The 24,788-nt window shown below is 40.9% G+C and overlaps 1 protein-coding gene across 1 annotated transcript in view; it reads left to right on the top strand.

Annotated features, from left to right (window-relative positions):
• LOC122792731 (cingulin-like) overlaps nt 1–24,788 on the top strand; it is a 1,533,502-nt gene that overhangs the window by 1,490,677 nt on the left and 18,037 nt on the right. The window contains exon 23 of the mRNA XM_044060313.1: nt 10,266–10,370. Coding sequence (XP_043916248.1) covers nt 10,266–10,370 — 105 coding nt within the window. The remainder of the gene's footprint in view (nt 1–10,265; nt 10,371–24,788) is intronic.

The following is a 24,788-nucleotide window of genomic DNA, read 5'->3' as shown; positions in this document are numbered from 1 at the left end:
AATGTAACATGCACTTTGTAAAGTCACATAATAATGGACTGAATGACAGTTGTTATAAAGAAAGAAGGATAAGATACGTAATGTATAATGTATGTAAATGAAAAAAAAATATGGTTTACTCTCTTTTCTGTTAATGCATGCCAATACCTTAAGTGATAATTTAATAAGGGTATTTAAAAGAAATAAGCAGTCTACCTCATGGATTTTTTATACAAATGTTAAGAACAATAAAAAAATATTTTACTTGCCATTCCCTTTAGTGTCCTCCTCAAAATTAATGATGTAAAATAGGGTGTATGCATTGCAGTCCACTGACCAATTTAACATAGTCGACAAAAGTTGTCATTTTTTTACAGCTACTGTTTGCAAAGTTACATTTGACATGGATGTTTCTATATTTTTAATATGACTGATGCTTTGTAGTCTCCCATTTATTCACTGATTTCACAATGTTGACTGTCGTCTTGAAACCTGTCTCTCTCCCAACACTAATCTCTGGTTCAAGACCAAGGTACTCATGGTTCTTCTGGTTAGCTCCTTTTTGTCACTCAGGCATTTTCATGTGGAGCAATGGAAAATGTTTTACTGGCAAGTCTCTCTATTGCCTTTGTTGTTAAAAGAATGAAAAGCAGAGCCACCTCCTGCTTGCTGGCTCATAAACTTTATTTCCTCATTAGCCTGTTCTGCAGCAAAAGAATTTTGACCATCTAGGGGAAAAAAATATTCTGTGGACCGCTGGATATACAACAGCTTGAATTTCACACCACACAGCTATGCAAGACTGTGCCTGGCATAAATCCTACTTCCAGAATCAGTGTATATTGTAGCTAGGTTTCTATATGCATTTGACTGTACATAGAGAAAATTATGACATGAAACATTAATTTTCTCTAAGAGCAGCAAAGCTTAGGAGGCTGAAATCCTGCAGGCTGATTGTGTACTACATACACTACAAAGCAGTGCAAGACTGTGCCTGGCATAACTCCTCCTTTCAGTATCACTGTATACTGTATTTAGCTTTAAAATGTTGTTTTATACCCGAAAGTGATTAGATACTGGGATATGATCATTCTTTTGCAAAGGAACCTGCTACTAGTTTCTGTATAGTTGCATCTTCTAGGAAAGTCTTTGTCTTAGTTCTTCTTAAGCTACAATATGCTTTTGTTCCAACCCCGTGGAGTTAATGGATATCTCTGTTTAGATCAGTAGTATAATTAACTACAAATGTAAAAAAAATAAGAGATTTTTTTTCTTTGCCTTTGCAATCCCTGCTAAGAAGAACTCTTGGACTGCAGGCCATAGACTTCAACAGGGTCTTAGTTATTGGGTGTAATGTTATCTTTAGGCCTTTGCTATTCCTGAGTAACAAATCTTTTAAGACTTTCATCTGAATGAGGCAGTCAGTTGTATGTTATATTCTCAGAACAGTCTGAACTGGAGAAGGTGAATCCATTCTTTATAAGCATTGGTGGACATTGTCTGCTACCCTGAAAAAACAGAGTAATGGGACTGTTAACAGCTGCAGTTTACGTTTGGCATTTGCCTTCCCATAAGGTGCACTGCCAGGCTAATAGTAGTAGGATGACACAGTACAAAGTGTGCTACTATTACAAGGCCAGAAAGACAAAACTCATAAGTAGCCAGACATCCCCTGTAAGAGACGTAGCTTTTTCCTTTGTGAAAAGCTATAAGGCTGCCATTTGGAATGCAGTACTTAGGTCTTGTAAAATATTATTACCTAAACTTATTGGCCACAGTAGATGATACGTTTGGAAGAACTGCAGTTAGAGGCTTTTTTTATTTAGCAGTTTCATCTCCCTGTACTGATTTTCTGCTACTGTTTAATGATTTGGAAAATGATCAGAGATTAGATTGAAATATTATACAGCTGCACAAATATTTGGGAAGTAGACCATTTTATAGTGGGACATCTCATTCGGAGCCTTTTAAATGAGATTCTGTCACTCAGCTCTGTACATTTGTCTGGTTTTGTCAAGCCCTGTCATAGATTAGTGGGGAAAGAGTGCCCTCTATAGAGATCAGATGTTCCCTCTATAATGATTAAATTACTTTCCTTTCTCCCATGATATTGCAGTGTCGTGTGTGTGTGTGTGTGTGTGTGTGTGTGTGTGTATATATATATATATATATATATATATATATATATGTGTATGTGTGTTTGTTTGTGTGTGTATGTATATATATATATATATATATATATATATATATATATATATATATATATATATACATACATAGATAGATGTATTTTATATATATATGGATCTAGTTTGATCCAGCAAATGTACTTTTCACTGAAATGTAAATTTTCAAACTCACTTACGCGAAAGTGCATTTTTTCAAAAATGCACTTTTGTGTAAAACCTAAACCAAAAAAAAAAAAGAACCCACAATTATGCAGGGGGGCAAGCCCAGCTGCACACCCCTACTTTAATATTCTCACTCCGAGATCGCACTACAGTGGGGAAAAGAGAATATTCCCTTATCCCCACTGTACCACAGTCTCGGCAATAGTTTGTTTAGTTGTACATAAACACTAAACGGTGATGTACAACCAAACTAACATGCAAACTGCATGTTTTTAATTTCTCTCTTTTTTTTTAATTATGTTCTTACATGAAAGTGCATTTTCAAAAAAATGCACTTTCGCGTAATTGACTTTGCGAATTTACGTTTCGATGAAATGTAAATTCACTGGATCAAATGGGATCCATATGTGTGTGTGTGTATAAACATATAAACTAGTACTGAGTGGGAGAGACAATCTTCCATGTGGATGGATGCATGGGGCTTTTGCCCTACAAAAATGCTTATTTTGTGAAATGTTCCCTACCTACCTACTATTTGCAGTAAGTTAAAATGTGACATCTTCACTTCTTCCCTAGCAGACAGCTTGGTCTAGTTGACAAACTATACTCAGTGAGGTGACACTCAGTTTTTTGCTGAAATTATGCACCGGGTCCAGTTTCTGTTGAGTGTTCTGTGTCATAAGCAAGTTTTTTTCCTTCCCAGAATTCTCTAGATGATGATAAAAATAAATTCAAATATATAATTTAAAATAAAAGAAGAGCCTTCTTCTTGCCCTTATCAGTCGTGGTGAGCGGAGTTGAAGTAGTGCTTCATCCAGCTTGCAACTAATTAAAATTAATGTATGTAAGTTCTAATAGTAAAGTCTAATGGAAGTAACATAAACAGTTGTGGTCTGAAACAGTGACTTGTGCCTAGAAAACTTTAGATATGCAAAAGAGTAAAATCATCATAGTGTAATAACTCATTAAACTGTGTTGCTTCTTCTGTGGTATATTTTTCCCTAAACTACTAAAGACCCACTACTACTGGTTTCCTTGTCAGAGCCACATGGAGCTTTCAAGTCTTTCAATAAGCATTTACACCTCTCCTTTTGAACTGTGCACTCTGCTGGTATGGTCCAGTGTCACAGCCGGGACGAGGGAATTTGTTTGGGTGGGCAAGACAACATTTGATGGAAGGCATTTTCCATTCTACCTGTATCTCTGGAGTAACACTTTCACTACATATGGCACTCCACTACTGGTAGGAACCCCTGCAAGTACTGCTGAAACATGCTTCCTCCTGTCTGGGAAGGAGAAATGGAATGCACAGTCTTTCTTGTCTCAGCTAGGCATTCAACAGCATGGTCTTGTAACCAAGCTCTCGTCACTGGTGTCATAATCTAGGCCAAAATGTCTCTGCCAACAGCCTTGCTAAAACTTAATTTTGTGTCCCAACTGTAACTCTGTGGTATAAGAGATTAAAGCCCTGAATCTGATCCTGGTGACCACAGTTTCAGTAATGTTGTGGGTGTAGGAAGAGTGAGGCAGGAAAGGATTGGGAGTAAGCTGCTGCTCCCAGCTTCTCCATCTTGGGGAGAATATATAGTGGTTCTGATCCACTGGTCACTACCAAGTAAGATGAGGTTTGCAAGCAGAAAAATACAGCCAGGACAGGAAGCATGGTCTTGGCAGTACCATATAAGTAATGGTAGTCCTTGTTTGGTGTGGGTAAAAGCATGTACACTTGCACTGGGAGGGTATTGTGGGTCCTTGCAGTGATTGTCCCTCTCTGGTCATCTCTCTCTTTCTCTCACACTGGGGACTCTGCAGGATGTGGGAATGTTTGGTGTGTATGGGGGGGGTGGAGCTAATGGTCAATAGGCATGGAGGGGCGAAACTTTCTCTGAAAAATTATTTTACTGCATTTTATGTACAGAGAAAATGCAGTCCTTTTTCGGTGAGGACACAAGATAAAAGGATGTAATCGTATACTGAGAGTTTAGTCCTGCAGTACTAAGCAACTAAAATGGCAACATAAGGAATTCACCTTGTATAGTAAAATACAGCTCTGTGCATATATGCAACTTAACCATGTATAGTATTTAACAGAAATAAGCAGAAAGTTTAAAAAATTCTAATAATGCTTAACGTGTTCATTAGCAATACGTATTATATCATGCCTCAAATAGCACAGTACCAGAAATTTAAGCAGCACTGTTTAATTTCATGTTTTAATTTAAAAATGTTTACAAAATTGCAAATATGAAGTGGGAAGTACTTTGCAATTAACGGAAATTGCACTGTACAAAAAACTGCCTTTGATCTTACATGTAGTCCAAAGAACCTCCTGGATGGAAAGCAGTAGATTCACAAAGTTTTCTTACAAGAATGTACCATTTTAAAATATACATCACAGAGAAGGATGGATAACTAAAGCATCTGCCACTATATCTTATTCAAAACTGTGTACAGTATCGCACACGAGTAACAGCTGCAGTGAACTGTAGAAAACAAATCTGTAGTAGTTCATGATGTATATTAGAGGCACTTAAACCTGTGCTGGAATGTAGTGGGGCTTAGTGAGTTTAGTGGAAGTAAAACAATGGGATAGTAACATTTGTGAAGGAAAATAAGTAGGGATGGATTAATAGAACTAATGGGCTTTGGATAAAAGGCAGGAACATACTTGTACCTTTTAAGAATGCACAGAGCATTGAAGGTACAGAGAGGAAACCTTCTCAAGGAATAAGGTTGTTTAGCCTATACTGGTTTCATCATGCTGCAGTCATAGAATGGTAAGCTGCTGTATCTGTTGGTGTAACGTACTGTGTTAATTGTGGCAGATGTGTAGGGGTTGAGCATGTTATTTTATTTTTGGTCACACTGCTTATTTTGTACAGAATTCAGTTAAGTAACATCTACTGGAGGTCCTGGTATATGTCACGTCGCATGAGTGAGTAGACCTGGCTGGGTGTGTCAAGATTTTGGAGAACTGCAGTCTTGAAAGAGTTTGTGGCAGCTCTATGTGTATGGCAAAGTATAATCTTTGATGAAATGTTGTTGTACTAAGGCTGAGTGGTTGTTAGGAGAAAGTGTAGTTGCAAAATGTCCCAAGGCTGTCACCAACCATCTCAGCAGTGTTGTCAGTGTGACTCTACCAGATTAAGCTGCATTTAAGAAAGGCCATCAGACATTCAATGTTTGGGACTTGAATGAGCATAGCACTTAAAAGCACAAGGTCGATTCTACTGTGTGTGCAGTAGTTGTTGACATCTTGTCTTGTGTTTAGTGTCACACAATATTCTGGCATTACAAGGAGGTATATGGTTTATAAAAACTAAATTTATATTTGTGCATTAAAAAGCACCATTTTTAGGTGACCCATGTTTGATTTGCAGCTCAGGCACCTGAACGCTGTTAGAGGAGGGTGTGAAGGAGGAGGAGTTGTTGGGGAAGCCTGACAGTTCTGACTCACCTCGTGGGTGTCACCTAATGGGAGCACGATGTGTTGCAACCATAGAGAATGAGCCTGAGAGTATGTGCTGCATTTGTGCATTAGCACATACCCAAGAGAGTAGGTAGAGACATGCTGCCTGAGGAGGCAGCAGGGGTAAGAAAGCTACCACGCGGGAGGAGGGTGCTGTAAAGGTGGACCGAAAGACTACCACACAGGACTTTTTTTTATTTATTTTTTATTTTATTTCAGTTTGATTACCGGGGAAGTCCACTGGGCCAAGAAGAACCCATTTTCAGTGGAGGCCCGGGGAGAAAAGCTCCAAAGGCAGTATAAAGTAATATAATGCATGAGAAGAATACAAAAGAATGTCCACACAGCAAGAATACATAGTAAGATCACTGCAAACGCAAATTTACAATAGAATGTACACGCAGCAAAAAATACAGAGAAGAACACAGCAAAAGCTAAAAAAACAAAAATTTTTTTTTTTTGTGAACAAAATTTGCAAATTTTTTTAATGTTTTCGTCCTTATAGTGAAGTTAGAGTCAGCTAAAAGTATTTAGCTAGAATTAGAGTGAATAAGGTGCAAGAGTACAGAAGCTTAGTTTATGAGAACCTTGGAATTACGTAGGGTGAAAGCAAGAACATTTCCATTTTGAAGATAGGTGTAAGAAAAGTTGGGTTTTAAAATATTCTGTGTTAGGTATGTTTCTAAGAGAAGGAGGGAGAGAGTTCCATTTCTTACCTAGAGAGAAGGATAGTAGTTGCTGGCCAGCGGGATGTATAGGTCTGGGGATGGAGATTAGATTTTGGTGTTCAGATCTTAATGATCGGTTGGGAATGTAAGGGGGAAGGATGTTGGATAGAGCAGGGCATTTTTCTGGGTAGAATATTAATTTATGAGAGGTTGTTAGCTGGAGATAGTCAAGGTGGTTTGGGAGTTCTAGCCAGTTTAGGGATTGAAGGGAGAGGCAGTGGTGGGTTGAGTTTTTGGATTTAGTTGCAAATTTAGAGATTTTATTATAACAAGCTTCAAGTTTCGATGAGAGGGAGGCAGACAGATTAGTTAGGAGAGGGGCTCCATAAAGTAGAGAGGGAAGGAGGTAGGAAGTAGCTAAGGTTTGCCTAGAGGATTTTGAAAGAAATAGATTATTTCTGTAGAGCATACCTAACTTTTGGTGTTTTTTTATGTTTTGTTGAATGTGGAGGTCAAATTTAAGCTCACAATGGTTATGCCAAGGAGTTTAGCGTAGGGTACCACTTCTATAGGGGTGTTGGTTTGGCTGAGGATGTTGAAAGAGTTTTTGTCAAAGGAGGAAGCCTTGGTAGGGAGAAAAATTAGTATTTTGGATTTACTGGAGTTGAGGGAGAGATGGTTTTGGTGCATCCAGTTTTCTGTAGTGGAAAAAGCTGTTTGTGTTTTGGAGAGAAGTTCAGAATAATTGGGAGCGGCACAGATTAAGGTAGAGTCATCAGTGTATTGGATGACTGTTGAGTCAGGGAGAGCAGTGTGAAGGTTGTTTATGAAGATGTTGAAAAGTATGGGACCGAGGATGGATCCCTGAGGAACGCCGGTAGGAGTAGGTAAGAAAGGGGAGGTAGCGGTCTTCCATCTGACAGCCTGAGATCTGTCAGAGAAGTAACTGGAGAACCAGGAAAGAGTATTAGAGGAAAGATTGAGGTTAGAGAGGTGATATAGAAGGTGAGTATGGGAGATGGTGTCAAAGGCTTTAGATAGGTCTAGCAGAACAGTGGATACAAGAAGTCCAGAATCTCGGGCTTGATTAACTGTTTCTAAGAAGGAAAGTAGGGCAGTTATGGTGCTGTGGCCTGGACGGAAACCGTGTTGGGTGGGTGTAAGTAACTGATTCTCTGTTAAGTAGGGTAAAAGTTGTTGGTGGACACATTTCTGTAGAATTTTTGATATTGGAGAGAGAAGGGCTATAGGGCGAAAGTTAGAAATGGAGTTGTTTTTACCTCCTTTATGAAGTGGTAGAATGTAGGCAGAACGCCAGAGTTTGGGAACGTATGACTCTTGTAAGGATCGGTTAATCAGGATACTAATTGGTAGAGCAATTCCTTCGGCTGCGCATTTGAGGAAGGAGGGGGGAAGGTTGTCGGGGGCATTGGAGCAGGGTTTTAGTTTGGTTAAGAGCTTCTTTATAAATGTAGTGGAAACTGGTTTGAGTTGAAATAGAGTGACAGCCATTAGAAGAGTTTAGGAAGTTGGAAGGGTTGTTGTTAGGGAATGTTTTGGTTAGTTTGGCTATAGAATCAGTAAAGAAAGTGTTGAAGAGAGTGCTCAGTTCATTGTCAGTTAAACTAGGGTCAGGGCAGGGGTTATTCCGAGATCCAGGATGGAGAAGAGAGTTGACAGACTTCCAGAATTGTTTTGGGTTGTTATGATTATTAGACTGAAGTTTGTTGTAGTAGCTTTTCTTGTCACAGGTGATTAGTTTTTTTACTTGGTTGCGGAGTTGGGTATATTGGAGCAAGGCAGAAGACTGTTTATTCTTCTGATAAAGCTTCCAACATTTGTCTCTGAGCTGCATGGTGTGTTTGGTCTCTTTGGTCAGCCAAGGAGCAGAATTGGTTTTGATTCGTTTGTTTCTAAGGGGAGCTAGGGAGTTATGGGTATTTAGGAAGATGAAGTTAAAGTGTTCTACGGCATTGTCAAGGGAGAGAGTGTAAAGGATTTGCCAGTTGATTTGTTTGAATATGTTAGAGAAGATTGTGGGGTTGAAGTTGTTGAGGTTACGAGTTTGGATGTAATGATGTTGGCAAAGAGAGGGGTTAGCTGAGCGGTGAATGAAGGCAGGGAGGTGGTCACTAAAGGAGTTGGGCATAGTTCCTGATAGAGAGATTTTGTTTGGATGGGAGACTAAAATCCAATCTAGGATGGATCCTGGGGGGTGGTTTTTGTTAGGCCTGGTTGTAGAGTGGATTACTTGGGAGAAGTTGAAAAGGTTGATAGCTAGGGAGGGGGAAGGTGTGTTGATTTTGTTCCAATCAATGTTGACGTCGCCTAGAATAAATGTTTCATATTTTATTTCAGATGAGGCCCAGTGGAGAATATTCTCCAGGGTAGAGATATTGTCACCTGGGGAGATGTATAAAGAAATGAAGCAGATATTTTTGTGTTTATTGAGTTGGAGCAGACAAGCAGTTATTTCAGCATTTTTGAATAGAGGAGTTGGGATTTGTAGGGGGATTATGGAAAGAAGGTTAGAGTAGAATATGGCAGAGCCTCCACCTTTTTTGTTTATTCGGTCACTCCTGAGGATGTTGAAACCTGGAGGTAAGATTTCGGAATCAGAGATATGGGGTTTTAGCCAGGTTTCAGAGACGGCTAAGATGTCAGGTTGGTTGTGATTAATCCAGGCGTGAACATGGTGAATTTTGTTGTTAATGGAAGCAGTTCCACTCCCTACCACTGGAAGCTTATCATGTTGAGAAGCTAATAGGATGTTGAGGCACCCCAGGCAGTCATGAATGGTTTGTAGGACTCTTACCTAGCTCAAGGATGACTGGCTCTTGCATCTGATGACACAAATAGCCCATATGGGTAAAGGTAGTAGAGGTATTGGGTATGTTTAGTGGGGGATTTAAAAAGAAAAAGACACCATGTTGGGGGCCAAAGTGTAACTAATAGTGTAATAAACATTGTGCTGTTTCTGGCAGTGTCTACAAGCTCATTTACAGCAACTGATAACTACAACATTAATGAATGTCGTGTTTTGGAAATAAGTGTAGATTCTGTATCTGTTCATGGTTGTCACATGCAAAATGAAATTACTTGGTTTTAAAAATGGAAGATAAATGGTTTTAATTTACAAATTGCCTTTCTTATTTGCATGTATGCTGTCAGAGCTGGGAATGAAAAAGAAGTTTGTATTTTTTTTTTTACTGACTGACAACAGTCTGGCTAGTAACATAACTTGGTAGTTAGTAATGAAATGTTTTGCAGCCATCTACATTGCTGGATTTACATAAAAAAATTGTATTTAGTAGGTACATAAAATATAACCAGTGTTGAACTATGAATTTTTCAAAATGGTTTGGAAGTACAAATTTTGTATGAGAATGTAGTGAATCTGAAATACATTTATTTTTTATTTCCACTAAGGTGCGGGAGATATGCTGTGTGCTACTGTAAAACAGAATTTTCTCATGTGTGAGCATTGTATCAGTAATTTAACTGGTCAATGGCACATTATAGGGTATCAGCAGAGCTGTGGAATACAAAGTCAAACCACCTGAAAAAGTATGAACTGATCCATAAACAGTTCATAAAATGTATTCAGTTATGTGCCTGAAAACATATACTGCCTTGCTATGCAGACTAGATGTCAACATACTGTGTTATGATGACTTAACATGAATGAAGAATTCAATTTTTTTATGTCTTTTATAAAATCATTCAGGAACGATGTAAGCAATGTTACTGAAATGCTTATGCTTCTGTTGAGTAAGTGCGATGCATTGTTCATTTTAGGTAATACGCTTGGAAGGACAGGTAACAAGATACAAGTCTGCAACTGAAAATTCAGAGAAGGTAGAAGATGAGCTGAAATCTGAAAAACGTAAACTCCAAAGAGAGGTAATGAGTGTTGACTCTGATATGTGATGTAGCTTTTTTAATAACCCCCCTTATAATTCTAAGTTCCCATACGAGTCAATATTTTCCCTGTTGCATTTCATGCACTACTGCCCCTTTTCATACATTTTTATTGTGCAGCACTTTAGCTGTTCCTCTTACTAACTCTTCACCTCCTGTTCTGTCACCCAGACTAACTTGCATCCCTGGGTTAGCTTTCTTTCCCTTTGTCTGTGGTTCTCCACGTAAGTTATTAGAACATCTCCCTAATACCGCTTTTGTTTGCGTACATTAAAGGATATCCTCACCCAAATGTCAGGTTTCTACTTTGCCTGTAATGCATCCCCAAGAGTGCTCAGTACAAGAATAATTACTTCATTTCCTGTATGCATTGGATTTGGATTTTGCAGTTAATTTGCTCACTGTTTTGGTTTTATGGCCACTATTAATTTGTTTACTATCTGTGTCCTCACCAGTTTTCTTTCTCTTTTATATCCTAATAACAAATCATCTATTCATGAATCTCAGCTGTAACTAGAGCCACTCTATAATGACTTACTGCTCCAACTCATCCTGCAAGCAAGCAGTCACCCGTATGCCCACCCATTTGTAGTGCTTATGGATTAATCATATTTCTTCTCAGTTTGCTTTAACAGAGTTTTGTGTTTTCAGTGTTCTAACAACATACAGCATCCATTCTCACACCAGTCCCTGCCTGTAAATTTTTGTATTATGTTTGTTACTTTTTTATTGCTTATATGTTTCACCATAGGTAAGTTTGTCTTGTTCATAGGTACGTACTAGGCTAATGGCCCTGGAGCCTTTACAAGCCTAGCCCATAGACGTGCCCTGGCATTGTGCCACCCGACATTAGTTCATAGTGCCTCTATCAAGTAGAGCCATTGGAGTGATCCCTGGGGTGAACTTTCTATTTTCCATCCACTCAAAATTCCTCTTGAAAAGGGCCAGTGAAGTGCTCTGCTTGACATGTATGGGAAGTCTATTCCAGAGCATGGGCAGTCTCTGGGTTATGAACCTGTCCCTCCAGCATGTTCTGTTGATTAAGGTAATGAGGTTGAGGTCTCTGGAGCATGTGGTGCGGAGGGATTGGGATTTCTTTAGATGTAACCAAGTATTCACCACCAAAGTCCAAACAAAGCGATCCGGTAAACAATAAAGGATACCTTCAGTGATTCACAGGATACTGTTGTTGATTCACCCAAAAATGTATTTAAATCCACAGAGTAGTAAAAACCGCTAGAAACAAAAAACCACTAGAGATAAAAAAATCATGGATTGAGCGCTTTCGTCTCCAATCGGAGACTTCATCAGAATCCATGAAATAAATCAGACCACTCCTTTTATACAAAATATACTAATTAATCAATATATGTTGGGCTTGAGTAATCACCCATCTTAAAGGGCCAATATGTTGTTAATTCTTTGAGTACATAAACAATGCAAAAAATCACTTACTAAAAACATCTTGGTGAAAACAGACAACAATGTTGTTGGAATACTAAATAGTGCATAAAATACATAGTGGTAAATGAAGTAAAAAACTGTATATTTACATTTATACGCTAAAAACAATGTATAACAATATTTTATGTAAGCAGTAAATGTGTATAAGTAAATGAATGAATAAATAAATAAGAACATCAAACTGTTACCTAAACCCAAATATATTTTACTAAAATTAATAAATTACTTTAAATCCACAATAATTTAATATGTAAATAAAATGTTAAAATATTAAAATATTGATTAAACCCATATGAATGTATAAGTATATAAATATATATATATATATATATATATATATATATATATATAAAAATGTATAAATATATAAATATATATTGGTGGGTATAAAAATATATAATGAAAATGTAATATAGAAATTACAAACTTACATGTGTAACACTGTAAAAAATATATATATGTGTGTATATATACAAAGATAAACAATGGAGTGTAAATGAGAAGATACAAAAACCTTGTGTTTATATAATACATTGCTTGCCTCTGTTAAATTTGTACTCTAAATAACCAGCATAAGGCCATGGTTTCGACACCAGTCATTGTTCTCAGTGAGGCCTTTCTGTATGATGTATACATCACTTGGGGAGTTAATAATGGCTCCCAGCTTGCAGTCACCTGCGAACTTGGCCAGCCAGAGTCCCTCCATGTTGGCCTGGACTTCTGAGAAGTAGATGCCAAACAGGAGAGGATCCAGGACCGATCCCTGTGGGACTCCAATCATGACTGGTCGGCAGTCTGACTTGGAATCTGCTACTTTCACACTGTGGATTCCACCTGTGAGCCAATTTGCAACTCACATAGTGATATAGGGGCTGAAGCCTAGTTTGGTGAGTTTATCAATAATTTCTGAGTGGGGAATGGTATCAAAGGCCTTTGGCCAGATCGAGGTGGTTGTATGAACTGCCTTGCCCTCATCCATAGCTCTGGTGACTGACTCAAAGAAGTCAACCAGGTTGAGCAGGCATGATCTACCTTTCACAAAACCAAATTGAGTGGGATCTAGAGTTTGGAGATTCCCTATATCCTTGTTAATTAGGTCCATGATGATGCGCTCCATAGCCTTACATATCAGACTTGTCAGACTAATGAAGCGATAATTCCTAGGGTCTGTAGCCGCTCCCGTTTATGGAGAGGGATGACTGTAGCAGTGTGCCACTCGGTAGAGACAGAGCCTGAGATGAGGCTATGATTGAACAGGTCACACAGATGTGGTGCCAGTTCACTTTGTAGTTCATGTAGAACACATTCAGGGATATTCTCGGGTCTCATGGAAGCTGTATTCTTGGCCTTGGACAATGCAGCTTTAACCTGTGCTGCAGTAATGCTGGATGCCTGATATTCCTCCGATATTGTAATTGGTCCTTTGGGGGGGGGTAAAGATGGCACTGAATCTATTGGCCAGTATGTTGGCAATATCTGTTGGCTCAGTATAGGCGGTGCCATTGTGCAGTAACTCAGACCAAACCTGGGTATTGCCATGGAGATTCTTGATATAACTATAGAAGGCTTTGTGGTTGTTTTTAGTGTCTACCACAATTTTGCCTTCATAGCTGGCTTTAGAAGTTCCATCATTGTTATGATTGTTTTGTTGCAAAACTTTGCTGTGTTGGCTGTATGGCCCAGGTCATAAATGAGAAGGGTCTTACAGACCAGTGCAAGTACCTTATTAACAAAAATAAATTTATGTGAAATCTGATATTCCTTCTGGTGTGTGCATCTTTGGTTGAGGATGGTTAATAAGATGGGGAGGATAGCTTCATGTAAGATATTCACAGCCTTTGGAATTCAAAGTACATATGTCACTGATTATTTCTGCCTACAGTTGTAGAATTACAGAGAAACAAGTTTGAAAAACTTGAAACTGTATTTAGGTGAGCTATCTGTCACAAATTGTCACTTTCACATCTTAGCCAGACTGTGGCTTAGAATCAGCATGATAACATATGTTCATAGGTAGGCACTAGGCTATTGGCCCTAGGGCCTATATAAGCCTAGCCAAAAAGGTACCCTGGCTTTCGCCACCCAAGAAAATTATTTTTCTGTGCCCATGTCGAGCAGAGCCACAGAGGTGATCCCCGGGGTGAATTTCCTATTTCCCATCCAATCATCAAGATTTTTCTTGAAGAGTGCTAATGAGGAGCTTTGTTTAATATAGATAGGTAGTTTGTTCCAGAGTATGGGAAGTCTCTGGGACAGGAATCTATCCTTCCAGCTTGTTCTTTTTATTGTGGTGACAAGATTTAAGTCCCTAGAGCGTGTAGCTCGGAGGGATTGGGATTTCTTTAAGTGGAGCATGTCCAACAGCTCTGGGTTTGACATAGCTTTGTATGTTAGGCAGAGATCGCCTCTGAGTAGGCGATATGTGATGGAGTAAAGCTGGAGATTTTTGAGACAGTCTGTGTAGGGCATCTGTTAGAGGCCAGTAATTCTCTTTGTGAGGTATTTCTGTGGTCTTTCCAGTTGTTGTAGATGTCTTGTGGGGTACATACCAAAAGGGACATTGTACTCTCTAATGGATCTAATGAGTGACGAGTAGGGGGGAACAATGACCTCTTTTTTTTCCTGGATGAGAAACCTTTTATGATGAGGTGTGCCACGTAGAAGGATTTCCTGACTACTGTGGCGATGTGATTATCAAAGGAGAGACTACTGTCCACCTGTGTACCAAGGTATCTTATCACACACACTCAGTGTTAAGTAGACTGCCACCTATATGGTTACTTATGGGTACAGAGTTTTTACAGTGCACTTTTTGGTATTGAGCTTGAGGCCATGGCTTTGACACCAGACATCTGTTTCAGTGAGGCCCTTTTGTAGGATGTCCACATCGTTAGGAGTTTCAGTTATAGCTCCTAGTTTGCAATCATCTGCGAACTTCGTTAGCCAAAGACCTTCTTTGTTAGCCTGTACTTCAGAAAAGTAGATACCAAACAGGAGAGGACCGAACTCTGGTACTCCACTTGTCACTGGTCTGAAGTCGGATTTGGAGTCTGCTACTTTTACAATGTTGGTTCTGTCAGTGAGCCAGTTGGCAACCCATCTTGTGACATAGAGATTTATACCTAGTTTAGTGAGTTTGTCAATAATTGCAGAGTGGGGGATGGTGTAAAAAGCCTTGGCAAGATCTAGATAGGCTGTGTGAACCACCTTACCCTCATCTACAGCTTTGGTGCCTGCTTCAAAGAAGACTGTCAGGTTTAGGAGACATGATCTGCCTTTTACAAACCCGAACTGGGTGGGGTCCAGAGTTTGGAGATTGGTCTTTGTTTATAAGTTCCATGATGGTACGTTCCATGGCCTTGCAGACCAGGCTCATTAGGCTAATGGGGCGGTAGTTCCTGGGGTCCGTGGTGGCTCCCCCTTTGTGGAGTGGAATAACCGTCGCTGTGCGCCATTCAGTGAGCACAAAGTCTGAGGTGAGGCTATAATTGAACATGGTGCTTAGGTGGGTGCCAGTTCATTCTGTAGTTTGTGTAGAACACAGCCAGGGATGTTGCAAGGTCCCATGGCTGCTGTGTTCTTGGCTTTGGAGAGTGTGTTTTTTCCTGTGCAGCTGTGATTACAAGAACTTTGCATTCTTCCGGTATAGAGATGGGCCCTTTAGGGGGTGAGAGGGGGGGGGGTAAAGTTAGCACTGAACCTATCTGCCAGGATGTTGACAATATCAGTTGGTTCTGTATATTTACTGCCATTGTGCTGTAACGCAGAGCAGATTGAGATTCTTGACATAGATATAGAATGCTTTGTGGTTGTCTTTAGAATCAGTGGCAATTTTATTTTCGTAACTAGCTTTGGAGGATTTTATGAGGGATCTCAAATTACTGAGGCTGACCAGGGAGTTCCTCCATTCATAGGATTTTACTCTTTTTTGCAACAGTTTCTTTCTTCTGTTGTAGAGTTTGTTTATGGCAGGGAACCACCCACCAGATTGGCTTCCTTTTTTTGGAGGATAGCATCTTGGTTCTGTTAGGGATAGCATGATCCATGCACTCGTGTAAGTGCTTATAAAGTGCATTTGTGTAAGATTCGGCAGTTGTACCTCTATTGGCCATCTGCGTGGGTGTCGTGAAGTGTGCCACTTCTGTCTTAAGAAGTCTGAAGTTGGCTATGGAGAATTTTTTACGGTGGTTTCCCTAATGGGGGGGTGGGGGCGGGATGTGGATGTCTAGGGTGATTAGCTTTTGGTCGGATCTGACCAATGAGGATTTGACCTCTGGTGTGGAACACAGGTCGCCCATGTTGGTAATGACCAGGTCTAGGATATTGCTGCCCCAGGTAGGGTTGTGGATAAGGTGATTCAAGGTGTTGGAATTGATGAATTCCAGAAAACGTTGAGCAAAAAAATTTGCAGATGAGTAGTTTTCTCAGTTAATGGTGGGTTAGTTGAAATCGCCCCTTATTAGGGTGTTGGGTTGTACCCTAATATTTTCCAGTGTATCAAGAAATGAGGAGTGGGAATCCTGGGGCATGGTGGGGGATCTGTAGCAAGTTACAGTTTGGATTGCGGTATCCTTAATGAATATGGACACACCTCCGCCTTTAGTGTTTTGGTCCAGGTTAGGTGGCCAAAAGGTGTGGTATGAATTATAGCCTATACAAAACTACTAACTTAGATTTTGTTTCAAGTTTAAAATTGAGAAGTCCCATGCATACCATTTTGAAGATGGCCATGAATGAAAATGTAAGGGACTCATTAAAAAGATAATGCCCTGAACAGAGCCATTCAAAGAAAGCAGAACATCCCATTCTTGTTTACATGTGGAGCATTTCAGTCTTATGACATTATCTTTCTTAAGACTGAAAGGGCCAGTCATGGGGCCATAGAATGTTTTACTTTGTATATGTGTGTATTTATATATATATATATATATATATATATATATATATATATATATATATATATATATATACATACACACACACACACACACACACACACACACGTGTGTGTGTATGTATGTGTGTGTATATATATATATATATATATATATATATGTGTGTGTGTGTATATATATATATATATACATACACACCCACGTGTGTGTATGTATAGATATGTGTGCGTGTATAGTAAAAAAATGTCAAAATCATGAAGTTGGTATGTCACAACACATGCACCGAGAAACAAAAAGTTTGTCATCATATTGATAAATCTGCAGACTTTATTTAGCACCTTTTGCATAACAGAAGTACAGGATGAATTTTTAAAACTAAGGCTACAGAGCAGAGGTGTGCTTGGCTATTACACCCACTGCCATCTCAAGATTTAGCATCCCGCCGTTATACCTGAATAACATGTATTTATATTCATGCACTGTCATGGGCTATATTGCATCTGCTATTATCCATTTTATTATGCATCACGTCCTCGGATCCGACTTTGCCATTTCTTCTAGACATATAATCTGAGCTTCAAACCCATCCCACTCCTACAATGCCTCACTCCTCTTCAAACTCTCAGATCTCTTTTGCCACCTTCCAGCACAGACTCAATTCCGCCCCTCCTTTCAGCTAAGTGCCAAATTTCCTATGTTTCTGTGATTTTATTAGGTTTTTTTCTCTCATAGTTAATCTATAGCCTTTTTGTATCTGCATTATCCTCCCCTCCCTTTTAACGTATTTTTTCCTGTCATTTGAGTTTTTCCTTTTTTCACTGTACATACATACATACATATATATATATATATATATATATATATATATATATATATATATATATATATATATATATATATATATATGGGTCTACCTGATAACACCGACACGCTAAAACACCGACAACGAAATCAGACACCATAAAACCGAAAGTTCAAAAACACGAAACTTCACATGCCCAACAAACCACAATCCCGACAATCAACAAACAAAACAAATCCCCTGTCCAAAAAGCACACACACAACACAAGCACACCAAAAACCTTACAGACCTACACTAAACCTTACATACACAACTATCTATGCACTAACCTTAACCCAAACCCTAACCCTAAGGTCCGCCACTATCATACACTCACCTAACCCGCGCCCTAACCCTAACTCACTTAACCCGAACCTAACCCTACAGTCTGTCACTATTGCACACTCACCTGACCCGCGCCCTAACCCTAACTCAATCCTCCCCAACCCTACAGTCCGTCACTGTTACACACTTACCTTAACATGTCTGTGTTCTCAGCATCGGAATTTTCAACTGCGATTATCTCCGTTGTTAATCATCCGTTGTCTGTGTTCTCGTCATCGGCATTGTCAACTTTCGTCGTTATCAGGTAGACCTACATATATATATATATATATATATATATATATATATATATATATATAAAATATAAAAACTTTCCCTATATCTTTTATTTGTAGTCAGTAGTGCATAGCTTATAGTGTGTGTTTGTGAGTTGTGCTTGTGTGTGCTATAGCGAACATGTCCAGCAAGCCTAACAAGACTCTCTGGCTTCAATAGGTGTGAGTCTTGGGGGCATAAGATTCCCCAGTCAGATGCCCACAAAAGGTGTGTGCATTGCCTGGGTCTGAGGCACTTGGAGATACCTTGCCATATCTGCTCGGCCTTCAATCTCCGGGCCCTCACTTACTGGCACAATAAACTTATTTTGAGAGGGCTTCTTCTAAATTCTGCAGCCCAGACTCATGTCCTGAAGAAGTGTGCCCCCTCTGTTACTCTGGGGGCAACGGCTTCTGCTCCCAAGAAGCACAGGAGGCTGTTGGACCCATCATCCTTGGATCATTCCTGCTGTTACTTCTCTATGGATCAGAGAGGGCTCTCATATCCAGTGGAGCCAGTTTCAGCCAAGCTAACCTCTTTGCCAAACCCTCAGTCCTTGGGTCCGAGCAGTTAATTGGAGCAGGTGGAGACCATACAGATCCACAGCCATTCTTCTGCACAGCAGACTCTGGGTCAGACTTGCCCAGATTGAAGGTCCTGGAGGCATGACAGAGTAAATCTCCCTCCTTTGTTCAGACAGTCCTGTCCAGCATGTCTTCGGTTAGGTCAACCCATTCTCTGTTTCCTCTAAATCCTCACAGTTATCCCACTCCAATATGGCTCAGATGATAAGTTTTCTCAAAGCCTAGATCCAGCTGGGGTTCTTGCCTTCACCGTCCCATGCTGGATCCATGAAAACTCCGACCCCAGTACCACAGCCTCCTCCTCCTCCAATCTGATCTTTGGTTTCAGGGCTGCACTGCCTGACACTCCTGAATGGACCAGCATTGGTGCGTGGAATATCCCTTTCCTCAAAGCTTACAGTGTCCCTGACCGTCTCGGCCCCTGATTCTGTTGGAATGCAGTGGGTCCCAGATCCGAAACGTTGGTGCCAGGTCCTCGGAGTTTGTGTCAGATCTGACCTTTTCAGAGCTGTTCCTTATCCCGGGGTCTTCAGCCTTCCAACAGCTTGGCGCCAGTGCCTTCTGGAGATGTCCTATCCAGGATGACCTCATCCTCCTCTCCCTTGGCAGCTTTGGCTCCTGGGGGGGGGGCAGGTTCTCTTTGCATCGTCAGCAGTCCAGGTAGCAGAGAGTCGCTCTTCCTCCAGGCCCTGCTTAATCCTCTGTGGATCAGGGTTTTTCTTCCATCCTTCCAATCTGTGGTCAGCCCATCACTCAGCAAGGGGTCCCCCTGTCTTCTGGGTCCTCCCCTGAGTACCCCATGGAGGAGCTTCCTGGTTAAGCGCCAGTGCAAGAGGAACACCTCTACTCCCTTTGAGTCATTGTGGACACTGATTTCGATGAAGGGAAAGGGTCTCCCTGATCTTTATCCGATGATATTTCCTTCGGGAATATCTTAGAAATTCTGAAGCAAAAGGGTGGCTGGTCCTCCCAACCCCCTTCCTCAGAGGAGTCAGTGTTCCTGGAGGCATTTGGGATGGGACTATCTACATCCTGGGTGATCCCCTTAGTGGATCAGCTCATTGACCTTATTGCCCACTGGGCTTGGAAGGAGCCTGACACCATGGAGCCATTTTCCAAACACATGGACAAATATCTTAGTCCCCCTAAGGATTGCCCTTTTTGGATTGCCCTTTTTGGAGTAAAGGTGTTCAGTTTGATGCCATTGTGGTGTCGGTAGCCACCACGAAGGAGCTCACTGAACAGAGTTCCGCTGTTCACCTCCGAACAAGGAGTCTCTGGCTTTGGACAGGAATGGGAAGCACATGTATGCGTCAGCCACTTTCATGCTGAGAGCACTGAATTACCACTATGACCTCCGTTGCTAACTTCTTGATGAGGTTAATCTCCCATGTGGCAGAAGGTACCTCACAAGTGGCTGATTCAGGCATAGCCCTCAGGACACATGCCTGGATGAGACTGTGTGGGTTTGCAGACCCTTTTTAGGTGTTGTTCATTAATGCCCCCCTGTGACGGTTCCTCCTTGTTTGGGCTGTCAGTAAAGGTGACTTATCCACAGCAAACAGGAAGGCAAAACCTTATCTGCCATTTTGGATCAAGTTTTCTTCCCCCCAATGGGCCATCTCTAGGAACTAACAAGAGTGGGAAGATGATGATCCATAAGGCCCAAGGGCCTTTTCCTGGTTCACAAGATGAATCCTCTTCCAGAGGCAGAGGGAGAGGATTTAATGGTAGATGCTGCCCCAGAGGGAGAGATGGGGTCCACAAAACCAGGGTGTCACGGAACCTTTCTCTGACAGGCCCTTTCAGCACTACCCAGCCATCCTACTCTGGAGGCAGTTGGAGGCAGACTGTCTTTACAACCAGAAGCCTGGATAAACATAACTAACGACATGTGGGTGTTAAATATAATTTCCAGAGGTTACTGTATCCCTCTTTTCCTTCTTCCTTCCAGTTCTGAGAAGTATCGACCCAACATGGTACCCAGTCAGAGGAGAGTGCCCTTCTGGAAGTTCAAAAACTTCTAGACAAAAGAGTCATCTAGCAGGTCCCAATTGAACAACTAGAATGAGGAACTTGCTCAGGCTTCTTTTTGGTGCCTTACAAGAGGCTGGTTCAGACATAGCCCTCAGGACACATGCTTGGATGAGACTGTGTGGGTTTGCAGACCCCTTTTAGATGTTGTTCGTTAATGCCCTCTTTGACGGTTCCTCCTTGTTTGGGCTGTCAGTAAAGGCGACTCCTATCCACAGTGGACAGGAAGGCAAGACCTTATCTGCCATTTGGATCAAGTTTTCTTCCCCCCAACGGGTCTTCTCTAGGAACCAACAAGAGTGGGAAGATGATGATGTTCCATAAGGCCCAAGGACCTTTTCCTGGTTCACAAGACAAATCCTCTTCCAGAGGCAGAGTGAGAGGATTTAATTGTAGATGTCCCAGAGGGAGAGGTTGGGCCCACAAAACCAGGGCTTCACGGAACCTTTCTCTGACGAGCCCTTTCAGCGCTACCCGGCTATCGTACTCTGGAGGCAGTTGGGGGAAGACTCTCTTTACAACCAGAAGCCTGGATAAACATAACTAACAACATGAGGGTATTAAATATATTTTCCAGAGGTTACTATATTCCCTTTTCCTTTCCGGTTCCGAAAAGTATCTCCCCGATGTGCTACCCAGTCAGAGGGAGAGTGCCCTTTTGGAAGTTCAAAAAACTTCTAGACAAGAGTCATCTAGCAGGTCCCAACCAAACAACTAGGATGCGGAACTTGCTCAGACTTCTTTTTGGTGCCAACGAAGATGGAGGACCTTCAACCCATATTGTATCTGAGCAGTCTGAATTTATTCATAAAAAAGTCGAAGTTCCGCATGGTTAAGGTCCAGTCTATTGCTTCTGTGCAAGGATGACTGGATGTGCTCTGTAGACCGCCAAGACGTATACTATCATATCAAAATAGACAGGCACTCCAGGAGATATCTGTGCTTCAGGCTGATGGCCAATCATTACCAGTTCAGGGCATTGCCCTTTGGCCTCACTGCTGCCACCCAGGTATTCACTAAATGAATGGCAGTGGTTGCAGCTCATCTCCATCTGCAAGGATTCCAGGTGTTTCTTTACCTGGATGATTGGCTCCTAACTGCACCCACAAGGCATCAACTACTTCAGGCTGTTTAGGTTATGCTGCACCTGTTCTGTTGGCTGGGAATCACAATGAACATGCTGAAATCCGGGCTGACTCCTTACAGGATATTGAATTCATAGGGATGCAATTGAACGCAATCACACAGATAGCAGCCCTACCTTCCCAGAGAATAAGATCCTTGAGACAGCAGTTTCAACTTTTACTAGACACCCCGACTCCATCAGCTCCACTGGTTCTAATGGTCCTAGGATCCTCGTCAGCTGCCATTCTTCTGGTGCCTCTAGCTAGGTTCTTTATGTGAGTTCTCCAGTGGACCCTAGCTTTACAATGGTCTATTAGATGCCATCTGTTGTCAGCCAGGCTCACTCCAATTTGCAGGCGTCATTTGCAGTGGTGGAGCTTTACAGACGATCTCCTTCTTGGCATACCTTTCATTCTTTCCCCTGCTATGACCATGGAAAAATATCCTCCATGGATACTGGATCCCAGGCAGGATTGGATTTCCCATCTGTCAGGAACACCAAATTCCCAGTATTCGATCCCTCAAACTGACCGCTTGGTTTCTCCATTTCCAGTGATTTTACAAAAGTCATGGTTAGCTTCCCTGGTCCGTGAAATTATTCTTGCTTCTCAGAAGTCCTCCACCAAGAAAGTATTTTGTAGCAAATGGATGATGGATGAGGTTTTTTCATCTGGGCTTCACAGAGGAATGTTGACCCCTTTTCTACTTCAGTCCCAGATATCCTTATGTTTCTTGGCTCGTTTTTCCACTGTAAAGGTGCAACTTGCAGCTATTGCGAACTTCCATTTAGGGAAGAGTGTTAGTTTCCCCTCTACTGTTTCAACTTCTAAGCTATGTTGGGCTTTTATGAAAGGGGTTTTTCATCTCAGGCCTCTGATTAAAGACAGTCTTCTCCTTGGGATCTTACATTAGTACTTCAGGGACTTATCCAGTAACCTTCTGAGCATACTAGCTCATGTGAGTTAAAATTTTTGTCTTGGAAGTCTGCCTTCCTAGTGGTCATTACTTCAGCTGGAAGAGTGTCAGAATTGCAAGCACCATCTTGTCAACCACCATATATAACATTCCTCAAAGATAGAATTTGTCTTGGACTGAATCCTTCATTCATACCAAAGGTCGCCTCAGAGGCAAACATTAACCAGACTATTCACTTCCCTGTATTTTTCCCTGACTACTCCAATAAAGATGTATACATGCTACATTCCTTGGATGTGCACAGATAGTTGTGCTTTTACTTGCACAGACCTATATCTCACAGAAAATCTGAACCAGTTGCTCATTGATTTTTCCCCAAATAGGTTAGGTCAGTTTGTATCCAAGGTCACCTTAGCCAACTGGATTACGGATTGCATTTCTGTAGTTTATTCTCAGCAAGGCAAGCAACTTCCATGTCCAGTTAGAGCCCACTCTACTAGGTCCATGTCTACTTCGTCAGCCTTCTCCACGAGAACTCCAATTGATGAAATTTGCACCGCAGCAACTTGGTCCACAGCTGATACATTTGTATATCACTACATGTTGGACATTATTTCCAGTGCGGTGCTTGGGTGTATCCTTCCTTGAGGTCCTCCAAGGGTTTGTGTAGCTGGGGACTCTGACCCATTCATGATGCATAGTGAAATGGACATCATCAGATTAGAAGTTATGTACTTACCAGAATTTGAATCTGTGTTGTCCAATTTCATTATGCATCACTCCCCCTTCCCTTTACAGTGGAGAGTGATTTAGAGGCTAAGGGAACCCACTGATCCTGAGTTTGGGCCCCAGTTGGTCGATTTCTTTGTCTGTCTAGTACTATTGTTCTGCCCATCTTTAGGAAGCGGCAGCAAACTCAATCTGAGGGTTTGAAGAGGAGTGAGGCATTATGAGAGATGGAGGTGTTTGAGGCTTAGATCACAAGTTTGGAAGAAATGCCAAGTCTGATCCGAGGATGGACTCAAAGACCCATTTGTGATGCATAATGAAACTGGACAATACAGATTCCAAGTTATGGTAAGTACATAATTTATTTTTCTGTCACTGGACCATCTTTGATACCATTAGTGTCCACGGTATCCTTCTGCATCACTTCTTGCAGTTACCCCTCCTTCCTGTCCTGACGTTTTGCACTGCATATTAATTCTACCCTGCCATGTTCTAAGTTCCCCTTGTTTGTTCCTCCTTTTTCATTTTCTCCTTTAGCCTGATTCATGAGTGCCCACTGCTCTCTTCTGTTTCTGTGACATCCCTTTCATATTCTATCATAGATTAAAGATGCAGTCAGTGGAATAATCCTTTCCAAAGCAGATCTGAGTAACACTGTCTCATGCAAAATATAGGCATCTTTTTGGATTCTCATTTGAAAGCATTTCTTCCCAGAATCCAATCGTATGTTATAAATACAGCCCATGTTCTTGAATGTGTTGGTAAAATCCAGTGGAGTTCTGATTATTAATTTGCTTGTGTAGCTGTAAAATCACTTTACACTAATATAAAAATTGAAAAGGGATTGGAAGCAATTGTTAAAACATTAGGAGAGGGCCATAAAACCTCTTACTTATGTCAGCTTTTGGAGTTTGCTTTGACACATAATTATTTTGTTTTTGAAGAGCAATATTTTTTTGCAGTTAGAGGGAACGGCAATGGGTGCAGCGTTTGCCCCCTTTTATGCTATATTATTTTGGGCCTTTTTTGAAAATGTGTTTATTTATCCAACAAGTTTTGTTAAGAATAATGTGGTTATGTTTAAACATTTTATTGATGATTTGATTTTTGTATGTAGGGGGAATCAAGGTGAATGCGACAATTTCATGAGTACACTGAGTCAAAATTCCTTTGGTTTAGAATTTACGTATAGAACTAATAAAATCATGCAAT

The sequence above is a fragment of the Protopterus annectens genome, chromosome 2.part0 (assembly GCF_019279795.1).
Source record: "Protopterus annectens isolate FY-2018-M chromosome 2.part0, PAN1.0, whole genome shotgun sequence".
Classification (NCBI taxonomy): Eukaryota; Metazoa; Chordata; order Ceratodontiformes; family Protopteridae; genus Protopterus; species Protopterus annectens.
The sequence above is the reverse complement of the archived record's forward strand: the minus strand, read 5'-3'. Positions and strand labels throughout refer to the sequence as shown.